The sequence below is a fragment of the Glarea lozoyensis genome, assembly GCF_000409485.1.
Source record: "Glarea lozoyensis ATCC 20868 chromosome Unknown GLAREA3, whole genome shotgun sequence".
NCBI classification, from domain to species: domain Eukaryota; kingdom Fungi; phylum Ascomycota; class Leotiomycetes; order Helotiales; family Helotiaceae; genus Glarea; species Glarea lozoyensis.
This window is the reverse complement of record NW_007360998.1, coordinates 3168870-3182880: the sequence shown is the minus strand read 5'-3', so window position 1 is coordinate 3182880 and position 14011 is coordinate 3168870. Positions and strand designations below refer to the sequence as shown.

Here is a 14011-nt window from a genome sequence, read left to right as displayed (position 1 = left end):
CAAAATGTCGAAGCAGATCTGTATCTCTGGCGGTGACAAAATTTTGATGAACAATTATTGTTGGTAACCAAAGGAAATCCTCGAAAGCGAACTCGGAACTGAGAGATGTTTCTTGGGTTGGCTTATTGTAGAGAAAGTGATGGAAACATGAGGAAAGAAGTTCTAGGAGGTCACCTTCCAGAACAAGTGGCTAGCTTCCCTCGCTTGAGCAACGAAGGCAGGAGCGACAGGAGCGATGAGGAAGTCCAATATTAGTCCAATACACACATCACATCTGAGATTATGCACAATTTGAAATTCTTTATGGATTGGATATCAAAGTCACGGTCTGATATAAAAGTTTCTGTCATGAATCAAGAAACCGCTGCCAACCCTTAACCAGACCCATTCCTACCCATTTGGTTGGTAAGGTGAAGCCCCAGCAAATCACAACTACATATTCACAACCCAACTATCTCAATCTAGCCCTCTCACACTCGGAGTATCAATGACACTGCGCCGTTCCTCCTCTATAGCCGCAATTCTTGCCTTCTTCTCCCTACGTTTCTCAAGCAATGCTGAGACTCTCTGCGCGGCAGCTAGTTCCGCCTCTAGTTCCTCGTCTTCGTCCTTCAATCTCCTTAAGTTCACATCAGAGGCGAGACTTTTGGTGTCAGCACCCGCTCGGCTTGGACTGGGTTGTGATGCCTCGGATTCGACTTTGATACGTTTGGCTGGGTTATCGGCACTGGTGACAGAGAGGACTCCTCCTGGGGTTGGTATAGGTGCTTGGGAGGATGTCGTGTCAAACGAAGGGATGTTTGTAGGTTCTGATTTAATGCGTGGTGCAGCTTTTGCACTTTTGCTTCTTTTTGTGGATGGATTGTTAGACCTTGAGGTTGGTTGCTCGTGTTCGGAATCTGAAAGTAATGAGATCACTACCGGTTTGCCTGTCCATTTTTTGGGCGGTCCTATAAGAATCTCTTGTGGCTCTTCTTTAATGGTAAGAGTTTTTTCCGCTACAACTTCAACTGAGCCGGATTTCTCTCCTGATTCCTGGTTAATTGGTGGTGCTTGATCTTCTGGTTCTTCTTCTTTGATGGTAACAGCACTTGCAGTTTCTGCTTCGAGGGAGCGAGAGTGTTCTGAGGGCTTTTGGATATCTGCTAGAGGATGTTCTCCGGATTTCTGGATGATTGGTTGTGCTTGGTCCTCAGGCTCTTCTTCTTTAATGGTAACAGCTCTTATTGGTTCTGCTTCAGGCGAGCGTGGTCGTTCTTGGGCCTTCCGGATGCTTGGTAAAGGTTGTTCTTCTGGTGGGATTTCTCCTCTCCAGAAGTATTGCAGACGTTGCTTACGTTGAATTCAGCTTTTCATTTATGTCAAGGTTAAGGGCTATCTTTACCTGGAGTTCTTTGTAGAGAATTGGTCGCTCCCTCGCCATGAGTTGACTCCACTTTCGCCACTTGTTTGGGCGAACACCCTCATGAAGGATTTGTCTTCGAATCTCCTCAGTGTTGGCTTCCTCACCAGCAAGAGAAATTTTGTGCGCCACAGTGAGTCTTTGGTCCTCGATCTAAGAGTCCTGTCAGCGTAGTTTAACAACATCAGTGCTTACGGGATATAATGTTTTAGCATACTTGAAGTTCTATGAAGCACATTTCCTTTCTTACTATAGGCACCAAAGTCCAAGGCCGATGATGAAGCTCGATTGGGGTTTTCTCAATTTCGAACATATTCTTTTGCTCTAAATAACCTATTTCTGTTCAGCTCGCTATGATCAAAAATATGTGAGAAATCAAGCATTTCTTACTAGCTGCTCTGGGAATGAATATAACTTCATAGCTTTCACGAGTGTCAGAATTAACAAGATTCTTGACGGTCGTGCCCGCTGTCAAGCTGCTTTTGTCATTGCTCGTTCCTCCTATGAAGCTAGCCTCTGTTAATAAAATGGCAGGAGATAAGCATACAGACTTACCTAATATCGTGAGTTACTCCTCTTTTGTTGTAATTAACTTGACCAGTATCGTCCCGGCGCTTGGTCATGTCTGGCACTGAGACATGACTGGATAATATGGCTCCTGTTTCCCGAAGTTTTCCAAGTCTAACGATCGTGACCTTCAAGCTTCCAAGCTGTGCATCGTTGAGATCATCGCTAATATTGTCTTCTGTACTATTGTAAGATTGGCATATTACTCAGTGGTGGTCCTTACATACCTGGATTTAACGCATGAAATGCAAGGCTGACATCGTTCCTTACCTCCCCTTCTAACATTACTTGAGGAATCTTCTCAATTCTGAAAACTTCCTCGTCGTCCATTCTGCTTGACCTTTTTCCTTGGCGAGATTCTACAAATATGCCTGTCTAGAAAAACTCCTTCCCCGAAGCTACATCATCAAGCTTAAGGAAAAACCCTCCAATGTAAATACCATGCCGAAATCCCTTCTTTAAAGTGACTTCAATACCATAACACACTTCTTGAGCGACTATCAAACGTTTGACTGACTTGATAGCTTCATCTGAATCAATATCAAAGTCTAGCTCATCCACGTAACCGTATTCTTCAAAACTTTCGGTATCGCTATCAAGCTTAACGAGGCGGACTTCGATGTCACCATCGCTGGTATGGAGCACCACCATGATGGAAAGTCCTGAAGCAATGTTGAGTAATTCTTCCGAGGTATGAGATAATCGTGAAATAAATTCAAAGCAACTTAATAATCTGGTGATGAAGGAATGTAATATGGTGAAAATCTGTGGTCAAGCAAATTCGAGATGAATATAGATCGAAGAAAGATAATTTGGGTCGACTCTGCCTCGATCTCGAGAAATCAGGGGAGTTATTCCCAGAAAGAGAATAGAAGGTCAGAAGCTCAACGGAGGGTTGTGAAGACAAGGCGATGCTATCGGTAATTGCGATGATCAAAAGTTGATGTGAAGAAGCTATTGAGAACAAGATAGATCGAGCTAGATATTCCGATCGCGTAAGCTAGTCAATAAACCAGAATAGTTGAGAAACAAACCATTCGAAAGCTGAAGTCTAGAAAATGAAGAACAATACCAACATCTGAAAGTGAAGCGTGAAACTATGAGTCGCTTTGAGAAGAATGGTTGTCGCGAAACAAACGATTGTGGTATTCAGAACAAAAGAAGAAAAGGCAGCTCGAATGAAAAGGAAGTTGTAGATTGTTTTTGTTAGCAATTTAAATGAAGGCGAAGTATAATCTCTTCGATAGAGAATCTTGATGAGAGTTAATCATCGATGGTGAGATGCTCATGGTCTTTAATACAAAGGAAGTGAGGACTGCTTTGAGATAGGCTGATCAGACGTTCATATTTAACACCACCAGCACCATAACAATTCTCAACACTCCCATGAATCATCACACTCCTTCTCCAACCATCCCCGCAACAATCTCCCCCCTCTCCCTCACAGGACTCAAATCCAAAAAACACTCAAATCTCTTGATAATCGGCTTCCACGTCCCTTCCTCCCCTTCACCTTCCCCATCACCCACATCACCCTTTCCATCCTCTCCTTCCACCTCCATCCCCGCAACTAACGAAAACACTCCCGCCGCAGGAATCGTAATCTCCACCCCCTCACTATCACCCTTCACAACATACGTAATCGTACAAGTAATCCAAATCCTATCACCCGCGATATCTATTCTGGATCAGCAATAGCAAACTAGAGGAAAAGGCACCAGTGAGTGTGATAATCTCCCGCTTAGCCAGAAACCACAACCAAGATTAAACAACGAAAGAACATCTAAAACAAAATTCTTTCCAATCAAACCATAGCCCACGCCTCTATGATATCAACAAAAACACAACATTTGACTATACTACTGCTTTCGAAGTTCTTAGGTGTGCAGAGAAGTGTGCCACCCACTAGTCGTGGAAGGGAAGGAAATCATGAAGTCGACATACCAACATCAATCAGCCTATGCCTAATCCCCTTCAACCCCTCAAACGCCCCATCAAGGAAACTTTTAATCTTCTCAAACCTCTCGAAGCGAGGAAGATTTCCGAATTGCAGCGTCGAATCTGGACGATAAAATTGGGAGAGGGTGGATGTTGAGAGGGAATCTGAGGATTTGTGGAACTAGGTTCTGTTATTGGCATGAGAGATGGATGGAGAGGAAGAGAAAGAGGATGGAGAGAGAAATAAGAAGATGGTTGGGAGTGGTACATCAAGAATCCATCTCTCAATCTCCTCTCTTGAGCGTTCTTGAAGTGGTGGTATTGACATTTAAGCTTCGGTTAGTTAGTGTTTGGGAAAGATGGAAGCGGGTTGATCTGTCAACGCTGTGATGTGCTTGTTGAGAAGCAAAGGGTAAGGCGAAAGAGCTATTACTGATATACTTATACCTCCTCCCATCTCCAACTTTTGTAATCCAAACAACAATAATTGCAGAACGAGAAGGTAAATCACGTGAGCGGACACTTCACGGCGACTTTTGGTATTGAAGTGCTTAGAAATCGAAAGGATGGTGTCATCTTGACACGGCTACGAACGATCACTGAACAAAATTATCTGTTATGTCGTCATCATAAGCTGAGTGATGAGAGTTCCTGTCCCTTAGTGGTGATTCAGTAAGCGAGAATTTCGTGTGGGATGTAAGGGGAATGGATTGTCAGAGAAATCGCGGAACATGTACAGGAAGCAAACTTTGATCATATTTATATGATTATACGTAGCTATCAGCGCCATGATCTACAAATGAGCACACTATCAGCAAAGCCATAAACATCTTAAATCATCACCCCACCACCTAGATGCACAAATTGCATAATACACTACACCCTATTCCTGAATCCTTTTCGAAGACCATTGTTCAGTATTTACTCAACAATTTCTCAAAATCCGCCTTCTGTTGCGCTTGTAGCTCGGCCATCTGCCTATCGATTTCCGCAATCTGAGCTTCTTGTTCCTTCGCGAAGGCTTCTTCTTCTGACTCCGTAGAAGGTAGAACCTGTTCAGCATCCGTATCATCCTGCTTCAAATTCTCTTGATCATCATACACTACGATGTCATCGAGTATTGGGAGACCAGACTCCGCAGAATCTTCAAGTTTGATTCTTTTCCTGCGATCCTCGTCGTCCAAGTCTCGCTTGATCGTGGAAGCTTGAAATATTTTGATCTTCGATACATCAATGCTGTCGATGTCGATGAGCTCTTGTTTGATAGGGGTTGCAGAATGTTCTCTTTTGAAAGTTTTTGGTGTAACAGTAGTTAAGTCTACTGGGATATTTCCATTCCGTGTGTCAGCTTCTGCTTTGATCGCAAAAATTTCCGATTTTGGCTGCCGAGATCGTGACTCTTTTGGTTGTCGACGGTGTTGGACTTTTCCATTACCCACCAGAGAAATGATTGAGGCTGAAGATTCGCGGTATTTCTCAGCGGCCTTTCGACCGATATCCACCCCATCTTCTGTGTCGTCAAGTAGACTGATCACTCTCGCTGCTGGTGCATGCTCAACTACGCTACGTACCTCGCCACGTTGATATTCCTTATACAACTCCTGGAAAGTATCAGCGTCGTGCCACACGGTATAAAATATAAGTAATGTACTTGTAGTCGCATAAATGCTGCTCTTCGTTCCCACACATCTAGGAACGCCCACTGTAAATGATCGCGAGGGTTACTGAGCGGATTGGTGACGCTACCGCCAGCCATCACTGTCTCTTTCACTGCATCTTGTATATCGCGAAAAGCTATCTTTCTTTCTCGATCTTGCAGAGCCTCCCAGCTGAAAGTATATAGTGGTGGGGGGTATGGAATAATATTCACATGATCCATAAAGTTTAATCGGATGTCAGCATATATCGTTTTGCCAAAAAAGAGACTTGCTTCATCATACCTGAGCCACGGTGATAAAAGTTGTACTTAAGCACTGCATCGTAGATTATGTTCCTCATCCATGCGTTGTTCCTCTCTAGTTTCAGTTGATTCCCACCAATAAGCCTAACATAAAGTCAGCAAAATAGACGTGTTTTTGGACTGATTTCGAACTTTGTTGTACTAGTAATTCCATGTTTTTTGTAACTTTCCTTATCCACTAATTTGGCGTTCCAAGGACCGTTCGCGTGAGTAATTTGTTGAAGCTGCCATATAAATGTTAGCTGAAGAGGGATGCCAGTGAATGAATCTTCTTGCCTCTTCCTTTTCCTCTTCTATTCGCTTTTGAAATTCCACGCGTGTCATTGGAACTGTGTCAAAAAATATACGACTAACTCTTACTTGGAAACTTGCCAAACTCTTGGGGATAATACCCAGCAGGTCACTTTCGTCATCCAGCTTTTCATCTTTTTACCTATCAGTCAACTCCATTGAAGAAGCAAATTAATCAGTGGGTTACAATAGAGCATACCTATAGAGACAGCGTTGAAGACAAAGCGAGCACCAGAGGATATCCTTCCATCGACCTCGAATTTGTTCGTACCTATCAAAGTGTACTTACGATCTGGTGAAACACCAACGCAGGGTCCTGGGTAAAAAATTCTGAGCTTCGAGACTTCTTTCTCGATGCCGGGAAAAAACAACTCGATCCTCACTTCTTGACAATTAAAGTCGTATCCCGCCTTTAACACCACCTCAATAATATACTGCTTCCCAGGTTCAGGCACGATGTATCTTTCGCAAGCTGTTGCAGTCGCTTTCTCACGATCCCCTGTCTTAATATATTCTTCGAAATATGTATCCTCCGGCCATCTCTTAACACGCACTTCAACTTCGTTGGATCCATCTGCTCTTCCTGACAAGATCGCCATAGCAGCCTTTGACTCGGGTTGTCGACTCGTTGCAAACTTTATGTATTTGCGTAAACGCGACCCAGACAGGGGATAAAGATTCGTATGGTTGTTCTACTGGAAACTCGCATACGTTGAACCAGACCGTGAAAGCAAACTCGAGTTTGGCGGCCTTGAGAATCCGCGAGAAATCGAAGTGTGCAGTTGTCAACAATAGCGCGATCTCCTCCAAACCGTCGCAAATTAGATTCATCCGATTTGTCTATAATCTGCTACAAAAAGTCAGAAAACTTTTGAGGTTCTTGTAGATTCTTCGAAATTCAGTTCGAACGACTCCCCCATACCGTCAGTGTTTATCTCTGACGATCGACTTACTCGTGCCTAACCACACCACACCATATCAACAAGTCAATACCTCATAACCTAAACCAAATTTATCGGCCAATCAAGATCGCGGCGGTAAATTTATCGACAGGCTTCGGGGCTGAGAATGAGGCCGTCTGAAGTTTTCGAAGTGTGCAAAGGTGACGAAGTCCATGAGCTGTAGACATCTACTTTAAGCGACGAAGCGTGGTCTCGGTAACCAAGAAGGAGAAAGGAACCACCTGGGCATAGTAGAAACAAACCTTTTCAAAGACTGCAGGTTACAAAAGGTTAATCTTCTAAAAATTTCAAAGCCCAAAACTCTTGCACTCTATAGGATTTTCGATGTGTTCAAATGCGTTTTCAAGCATTTGCCTAAAGACCTGGAACATATTCGAGGAAGCTGGCGACGGACAGAACTGCTGAGGTCTACACTTGCAGTAGTATCGACGAAAGATCTCCTCCAAAGAGTTGGAACATTTATTCTTTACGTATGAACGTATACCTACGTAGTCTGAACATCCTATCAGCTGGTAGCCCACAAAACCTACCTCCAGGCTTCGTGTTTTACTCAACTCTCTATATCTATGCTATTCTACCTCGCACATAATGAACAAGTTGCATAACTCCCTGAGTGCTGCCCTAATAATTGAGTGACATTTCGCTGCAATTTCCCCAAAACAGAATTTCTAAGATCTAGAAATGTAAGCATATCAGTATATGGGTATTCTGTTTGCTTCAACAGCACAGTACGAAGACAGCGATGTCTAACCCGGACCTCAAGACGTTGCGATTCAGAAAAAAAGGTAGTCCAATATAAACATATAAACTAAAAGAAGAAGCTTCTGGGGTATGTATTAAACCACGCACCACCACCACAACGGTATCAGAACACATGCTCTACGAAGAAGTAATAAACATTACGTATCCCTCCACCCCTTCAAGCCTGTCTCCATATTCACCCCCTTCCCCTCGCCACTCCTTCCCTATTTCACGGTTGAATCACAGTACAGCCATTCAATCAACCTCAATAGGTTTCATCTCACTCCCCTCAGGACTCGGCGGACTGACCAACGTCGTCGGCGTCGTAGCCTCGACACTGCCCTCGCCCTCCTCTGGGATCCCCTCCCCATCCTGCAGCGCTTCACTCTGACTGCTAGCTTTCTTCCTGCGTTCTCTCCTCCGCTGCCGTTCCTCATCCGCGTTCTCGCGGCGTTTACTCCGTCGACGATCTGCGCCTTCCGCATCTTCAGCGCCGTCGTTGCCCCGCATACCCTTGAGTAACGACGCTGCGCGTTCGGCGATATCGTCTTCTGAGCCCTCGGTCTTGACGGTATCAGGACTCATTAACCCTTCGCTAGCAGCGTCGGGACTTAGTAAGCCCTCTTCGGCTTCAGGAATCTCGTCGGGGTCGGGGATTTTCTGGCCTGATGCGACACGGACTTGGTGACGGTTTTGAAGACGCGCTCGTCTTCTGCGATCGCGTTGGTCGCGTGCTTGTGGAGCGGCGGCACGAAGTTTCTCGAGGAGAGAATCCATGGCACCGGTTGAGCTTGGGGAGTGAGGCACGTTGGGGTCTGATGTGCCGTTGACTTTGAGTTGGGCGTGTTTTCGTTTCATAGATGCCTCGTTCCGTTTCTTGGTCGCTTCTAGTTGGATGTTCTTCTCTCTGGACTTTTTCCATTCGTTCACGAACATTGCCAACTTGGCGAAAAAGTCACGTCTGTTGTTCTCGTCGGCTGGATCTTCGCCGTAAAAGACCATGATATCATCATATGTTCGTACCATGTCCTCGAGATAGAGTTGCATCTGCTCGGCCTTTCTACGAGCATCTTTCATTGATCGCAGCACAACCTGGCTGACGCGATCTTGTGGGTGGAATTTCTTTGGATCGCTCAAATTACCAGAATCGAGAGACATTTGTACGTTCTTGATGTTGTCGATGTATCTCTTGGCATCTTGCTGCAATTGTTCCACATTGAGCTTTTGAGCAGTAACAACACCACCGATGTCATCAACAAAGTTCTCCCACTCTGGATATTGGGTTCGAACAATTCTTTCAACCAGATCAGCGAAAGTCGATTCATTCTTGTCATCCTTGACCATTCCAAGTCGCGCAAGAGAGCTCAGCTTGAAACCACTAGCCTGCTTGTTCGAATCGTTCATGTAGTTACCGATATCAAGAATCAAACCCATGACGTTCATCAGTGACACTGAATCACGCAATGAGTCTGCGACGCTGACAACTTGCTTGAGTTTGAAGGATATCTCGTCATATTCTGTCTCGAATGATCTCGTGAGGCTAAGCGCTCGTATCCTCGATTTCCAGTAGTGGTGAAGTTCATATGCTGTCTGGAGGTAAATTTGATCCTCTCGAGTCAATTCCGAAGGATCCATTTCCCGTTCTTCCTTCAAAGCATTTGGTCCAGTCCAATCTTTTGCATAAGGGGCCATGAGCTTCGTGGTATTTTCTGGAATGTTACACATGTCGTCCTTTAATAGGAACTCCATGACAACAGAGTTATCCAGGACTTCTTTTTCACAGTGTATGATCATTTGAACGATCTTATCCACAGGATAGTTAGAGAACTTGGCAAGGGAAATTTCTAAACTGTGTTAATACATGATTAATAGAACGAAATACGAACAGGCGACGCTTACGAAAGTTCCTCATTAGATCACTCGAGATGACTTGTTTTTTGTCTGTCTTCTTGCCAGTACCCTTGCCAAGCTGCTTGATCTCTTTGGCCATGAAAAGCTTCTCAACCTCAGTGAGCACACCCTTCCTAGTCAATTCGGCATACTTTGCCTCCTTTTCAGCAAGAGTCGGTGCATGCGCCGCCCAATGTGTAGTCATAGGAGTATCAACCTTCTCCCAATGGAGAGCCTTCAGCTTGATCTTGGGTCTCATAACAGGAAGACCCAAGGACGGACCTGCGCTATAAGAGGGCTGCTGGGCCAAGAAACCTCCAGACATTTTGCCAGGGGGAGGCGGTGGCGGCGGAGGAGCCATTCCAGGAGTTCCAGGCATAGGGGGGAGGAGGAGGCGGTGGGGGAGGACCACCAGAAAAACCCTGGAGGTGGGGGAGGAGGGGGAGGCGGTGGGGGTGGACCGTTGAAGCCTGGCATCTGTCCTGGCATCGGTGGTGGTGGAGGAGGCGGAGGTGGGGGAGGAGGGCCATTAAATGAGGGTGGTGGAGGTGCAGTGGGTATCTTTGGAGGAACCGATGGGGGTATACCCTCATCATTTGGCGTTTTCGGTGATTCGGACTCGAGACTTGGATGTGAAGGCCCGGTCGTAACACCATCCCCATCCTCATCATCACTAGCATCTATTCGCTTGACCTTTGAGGTCATTTCATCTAGATATCCAGGAGCCTGTTTTGGCCTCTTCATCTCGACTATCCGAGGTTTTTCATAGACTGTGGCCTCCTCGTCTTCTTCAGCAAGTAGAGCTTCTTGGTCTTGCGAGGAGCGAACAGGCTTTCGTGGTATTCTGGTCTGTCGGGAAACACTTCCCAGCATGCTGTTCGCAAAGTCCCTATTGCCTGGTGCGGCGACTCCAGCAGCAGCTGGCTCTGCATCGCCATCCATCTCCTCACGAAGTGCGCGGAGACGATCCGAAGGACCAACGGCGTCGCCCCAAACTCTACCTTCCAATTTGAACTGTGTCTTTTGACGCTCGATTTGCATTTCCAGACGGTCCATGAGTTTCTCACGATCAAGTATGCCATTTTGATGAGATGGGTCACTATCAAAGACTCCTGCTGCAGCGCCCTTGGCAGCATTCGAAGCAGCAATGTCTTGCGCGTCACGAAGCATGAGATATAATTCTCTCGTCTCGAGCTCGTTACGCTGGGCTTCTTTGGCGCGGATAGTCTGGAGGTTATCAACCTCACTCTTCGCAGCCTCTATTTGTCGATGTTGAAGCTCAATAAATTGTGTCTGCTCCTCTATTTGTTTCTGAAGCTTCGCTACCATTCCTTCGGCCCCAAGTTCGATCTGAGCTTTCATCTCATCGCGCTCAGCCATAGCAGAGTCGGCAATTTGACGGGCTTCCAGAGACTCATCCATTGCCTGTCTCGCTTCCGAATCGGTATGGAGTTTATCGAGTAAATTCTGGACAGTCAAGTTCAGACTTTGTTTGAGATCTAGATCCGGTAGTCGTCTGTCCATGGCCACATAGCTAAGCATGGAATCCACAAGCTGGAACATGCGTAGACGTTCTTCGCCATCGCTCTCCCGTATGAGCAGAAGATGCTGCATAGCTGAAACGAAATAGTCCTGTGTGCGACTGCCCTGAATTTTTGACATGATAGCGTCGACGATTTGAGCTGGGTCACTCAAATCTTTGACCTCGCCCTCTATACTATCTTTCATGCTGCTATTATCGCGCTCCAGAAGATCCTCATAATCGATAGCCTCATTCGTTCTGAAGCGCTCAATCTGTTTGTCTATAACGTCGTACTGGAAGCCCTCCATCTTCAGCAAAATCCGTTTGATACCACATGATGTAAATTGAGCCCGAATATGGACTCGTAATTGGAGATCTCGTTCCGGAGCGTCGACAATCATATTGATCAAGAACAGAGTGGCTACGGCGTATTCCATGAGTAGGTTCTCCATTCCAATACCACCGCTTCTAAGCTCTTCGCTGGCACCAACAAGACTACCCATCTTTCCTCGACCATCAACAGTGACCTCAACAACACGCATCCAAGCATCGAATCGGCCGTTCTCTCCATTTTGGTTTTTGACAAAGTCCATCGCCTGGATAACTTTGAGGTGACCTTGTCCATCAGCCCAATGGCACAAGAATGTTAATACCTCAGAGACAAGTTTTCGTGTCGTTAAGCGAGGTGATATCAAGGAGCTTGCTAATGAGACGATTACGCCTTGGTGTGTTAACGCATCGTCGGCTCCAAACTTGTTGTTCATTAGAGCTTTCAAGCACTTGACTATGTCGTACTCTCGATCCAAATCCTTTTCACTCGTAGTACCATCAGCAGGCGCCGGACCTTGCGCTTGCCGTCGATTAATTTTCCCAAGTACATTTGTCAAGGCAACTTGACCCTGGCATTCCACGAACGTCTTCACCCATCCAATAGGTTGTGTTCTCAGACTTACAGCCAGACTTTGCAACTGCTTTGCCGAAATGCTGTTATCCATAACTTTCCTCACGAACCATTCCGGCGTTCCCTCTTCTTCTGCATTCATAATCATCTCCATGGCATTTCCGTACTGTCCAGTATATCTCTGTGTCGTCCGTCGCTTTTGTTCACCTTGCCATTCCGTCAATCGATCCTGATGAACCAGCGTCCATTTCTTTGCGGCTGGATATGCCATCATCTGCCGTCTAGCTTGATCCGGTAGGTTGTGCCATCCTCGTTTTTGCATCAAGGCCAAAAATTGCTCCTCGATCACTCTGTCATCTGTAGGCCGATTAAGATTAAAAGAGTCATGGGAACTGCCTAATGAGAGTGTAGAACTGAATCTCGAATCATGAGGCGAGGGAAATTTGGTAAGTCGATGCGACTCGCGACCACTCGGTGGGTAAGATGGTGATAAGGAACTGTTGGAATAGGAATTAGGCATGGCCGTCTTCGAGGAGCTGCCAGAAGAGAAAACACTTGAGCGTTCAGTGCTGGAGTCCATACTCGATTGATCGATCGAGCTTCGTCCGTACGCAGAAGAATTGTTAGTTGAGATCGAATCGTATCGCGGATTATGCTGTATGGTGCTCGCTGTACTCCCCCTACTTGGTCCCCACTGCTGTAAAGCCGTCCTCCTATCTCCAGTTGACGCCATTGTGACATTGCCAACATTCGGGGGAGGCCGTGGGCCTGTTGGATGAGAGCTACCATTCTGCATTGTGCTGGGATCGATCGAAGGGTATTGATGGTAGTCCCCCGCAGCTTTATTCAAATGATGTGGTAACGGCTCTTTTCGCATTGGCATCTGGTCGCTCCTCGGCAGGTAATCAACAGGTATTGGCGATTTGCTATCGGCGGAAACTGAGTCGTAAGGTATCGATGTGATCACTCCTGCCATCATACTCAAGCCCCTCTGGTCCCCTCCAGGGGAATCAGGTCGGTCTATTGACGCGATCGAAGATCTTGTTGTATGGCGTGAAGTCCTCGAGCTGGTAGATCCCACTTTATCCAATTCACCCCCAAGATACTTTGCTTCATCGCTGGCGTTCCGTTTGTCCTTCTTGCTACTCCGTGAGAAGAATGATGATTTACCGCCAGAAGACTGTCTGGTCTTGTCGGCGTTTGCGGACATGATCGTACGAGTCTAGTTGGAACGTTTCGGGCAGTAATATGCGTATTATACGTGGGCCCGGTATCCCAATCTCCCAGATGGTAACGATGCGCCGGTGCGCCGGTTTCCTTATTCCTCTTCTCTCCTTCAGCAATGTTCTCCTACCCACGTGTTGTGAACCATGCCTCCTCTTGACTGTCCACTTCAAGTGAGGTCCGAATCGTGATATCGTCGTCGGCAGATGTGTCTGCAATGCAGGCAATAGTTAGCATGAACGATTTGCAACGCTGCGACGTTCAAAGATCTCCTCGACGGGTGAGGCGCCGACCCTTCTTTCGAGGTTCGGTTTGCAGGTGCAGATCTACGTACCCTCGACTGCACGTCTGCGGCGCGCGAATATTTCGTCCGGTGCAGATATGTTGTTGATATTCTCCCTCTTGCTAGATAATCGATGAAGGAAATCTGGAGAAATGGAGATATGATTGTGCTATGACCGGTTGTGATTGACCCCTTGTCAAAGGCAAATGGTCAATAATGTGGGCAAAGGCTGAAACGGGAGACTGCAGCACCTCCTAAAACACGTTTCTCGGGCACAGTTGCATGAAACAAAAACACGATACCGATAGCGAAAATCTGATATATGACACT

General features: G+C 46.2%; 3 protein-coding genes across 3 annotated transcripts; all 3 read right to left on the bottom strand.

Annotated features, from left to right (window-relative positions):
- Window positions 1–456: 456 nt before the first annotated feature.
- On the bottom strand, window positions 457–2620 carry GLAREA_01034 (uncharacterized protein; the record flags this gene model as incomplete). Its single annotated transcript, XM_008085792.1, has 7 exons — window positions 457–1332; window positions 1385–1555; window positions 1653–1735; window positions 1793–1911; window positions 1958–2147; window positions 2197–2300; window positions 2355–2620. The coding sequence occupies 7 exons, from the start codon at window positions 2618–2620 to the stop codon at window positions 457–459; spliced, it is 1809 nt and encodes a 602-aa protein (XP_008083983.1).
- Window positions 2621–3363: 743 nt separating this feature from the next.
- GLAREA_01033 (uncharacterized protein) lies at window positions 3364–6757 on the bottom strand (the record flags this gene model as incomplete). Its single annotated transcript, XM_008085791.1, has 9 exons — window positions 3364–3647; window positions 3991–4240; window positions 4681–4700; window positions 4833–5508; window positions 5559–5677; window positions 5848–5951; window positions 6000–6091; window positions 6228–6292; window positions 6358–6757. The coding sequence occupies 9 exons, from the start codon at window positions 6755–6757 to the stop codon at window positions 3364–3366; spliced, it is 2010 nt and encodes a 669-aa protein (XP_008083982.1).
- Window positions 6758–8116: 1359 nt separating this feature from the next.
- Window positions 8117–13384, bottom strand: GLAREA_01032 (Formin homology 2 (FH2); the record flags this gene model as incomplete). The annotated part of the gene is made up of 3 exons (XM_008085790.1): window positions 8117–9705; window positions 9761–10033; window positions 10075–13384. The coding sequence occupies 3 exons, from the start codon at window positions 13382–13384 to the stop codon at window positions 8117–8119; spliced, it is 5172 nt and encodes a 1723-aa protein (XP_008083981.1).
- Between the last annotated feature and the right edge of the window lie 627 nt (window positions 13385–14011).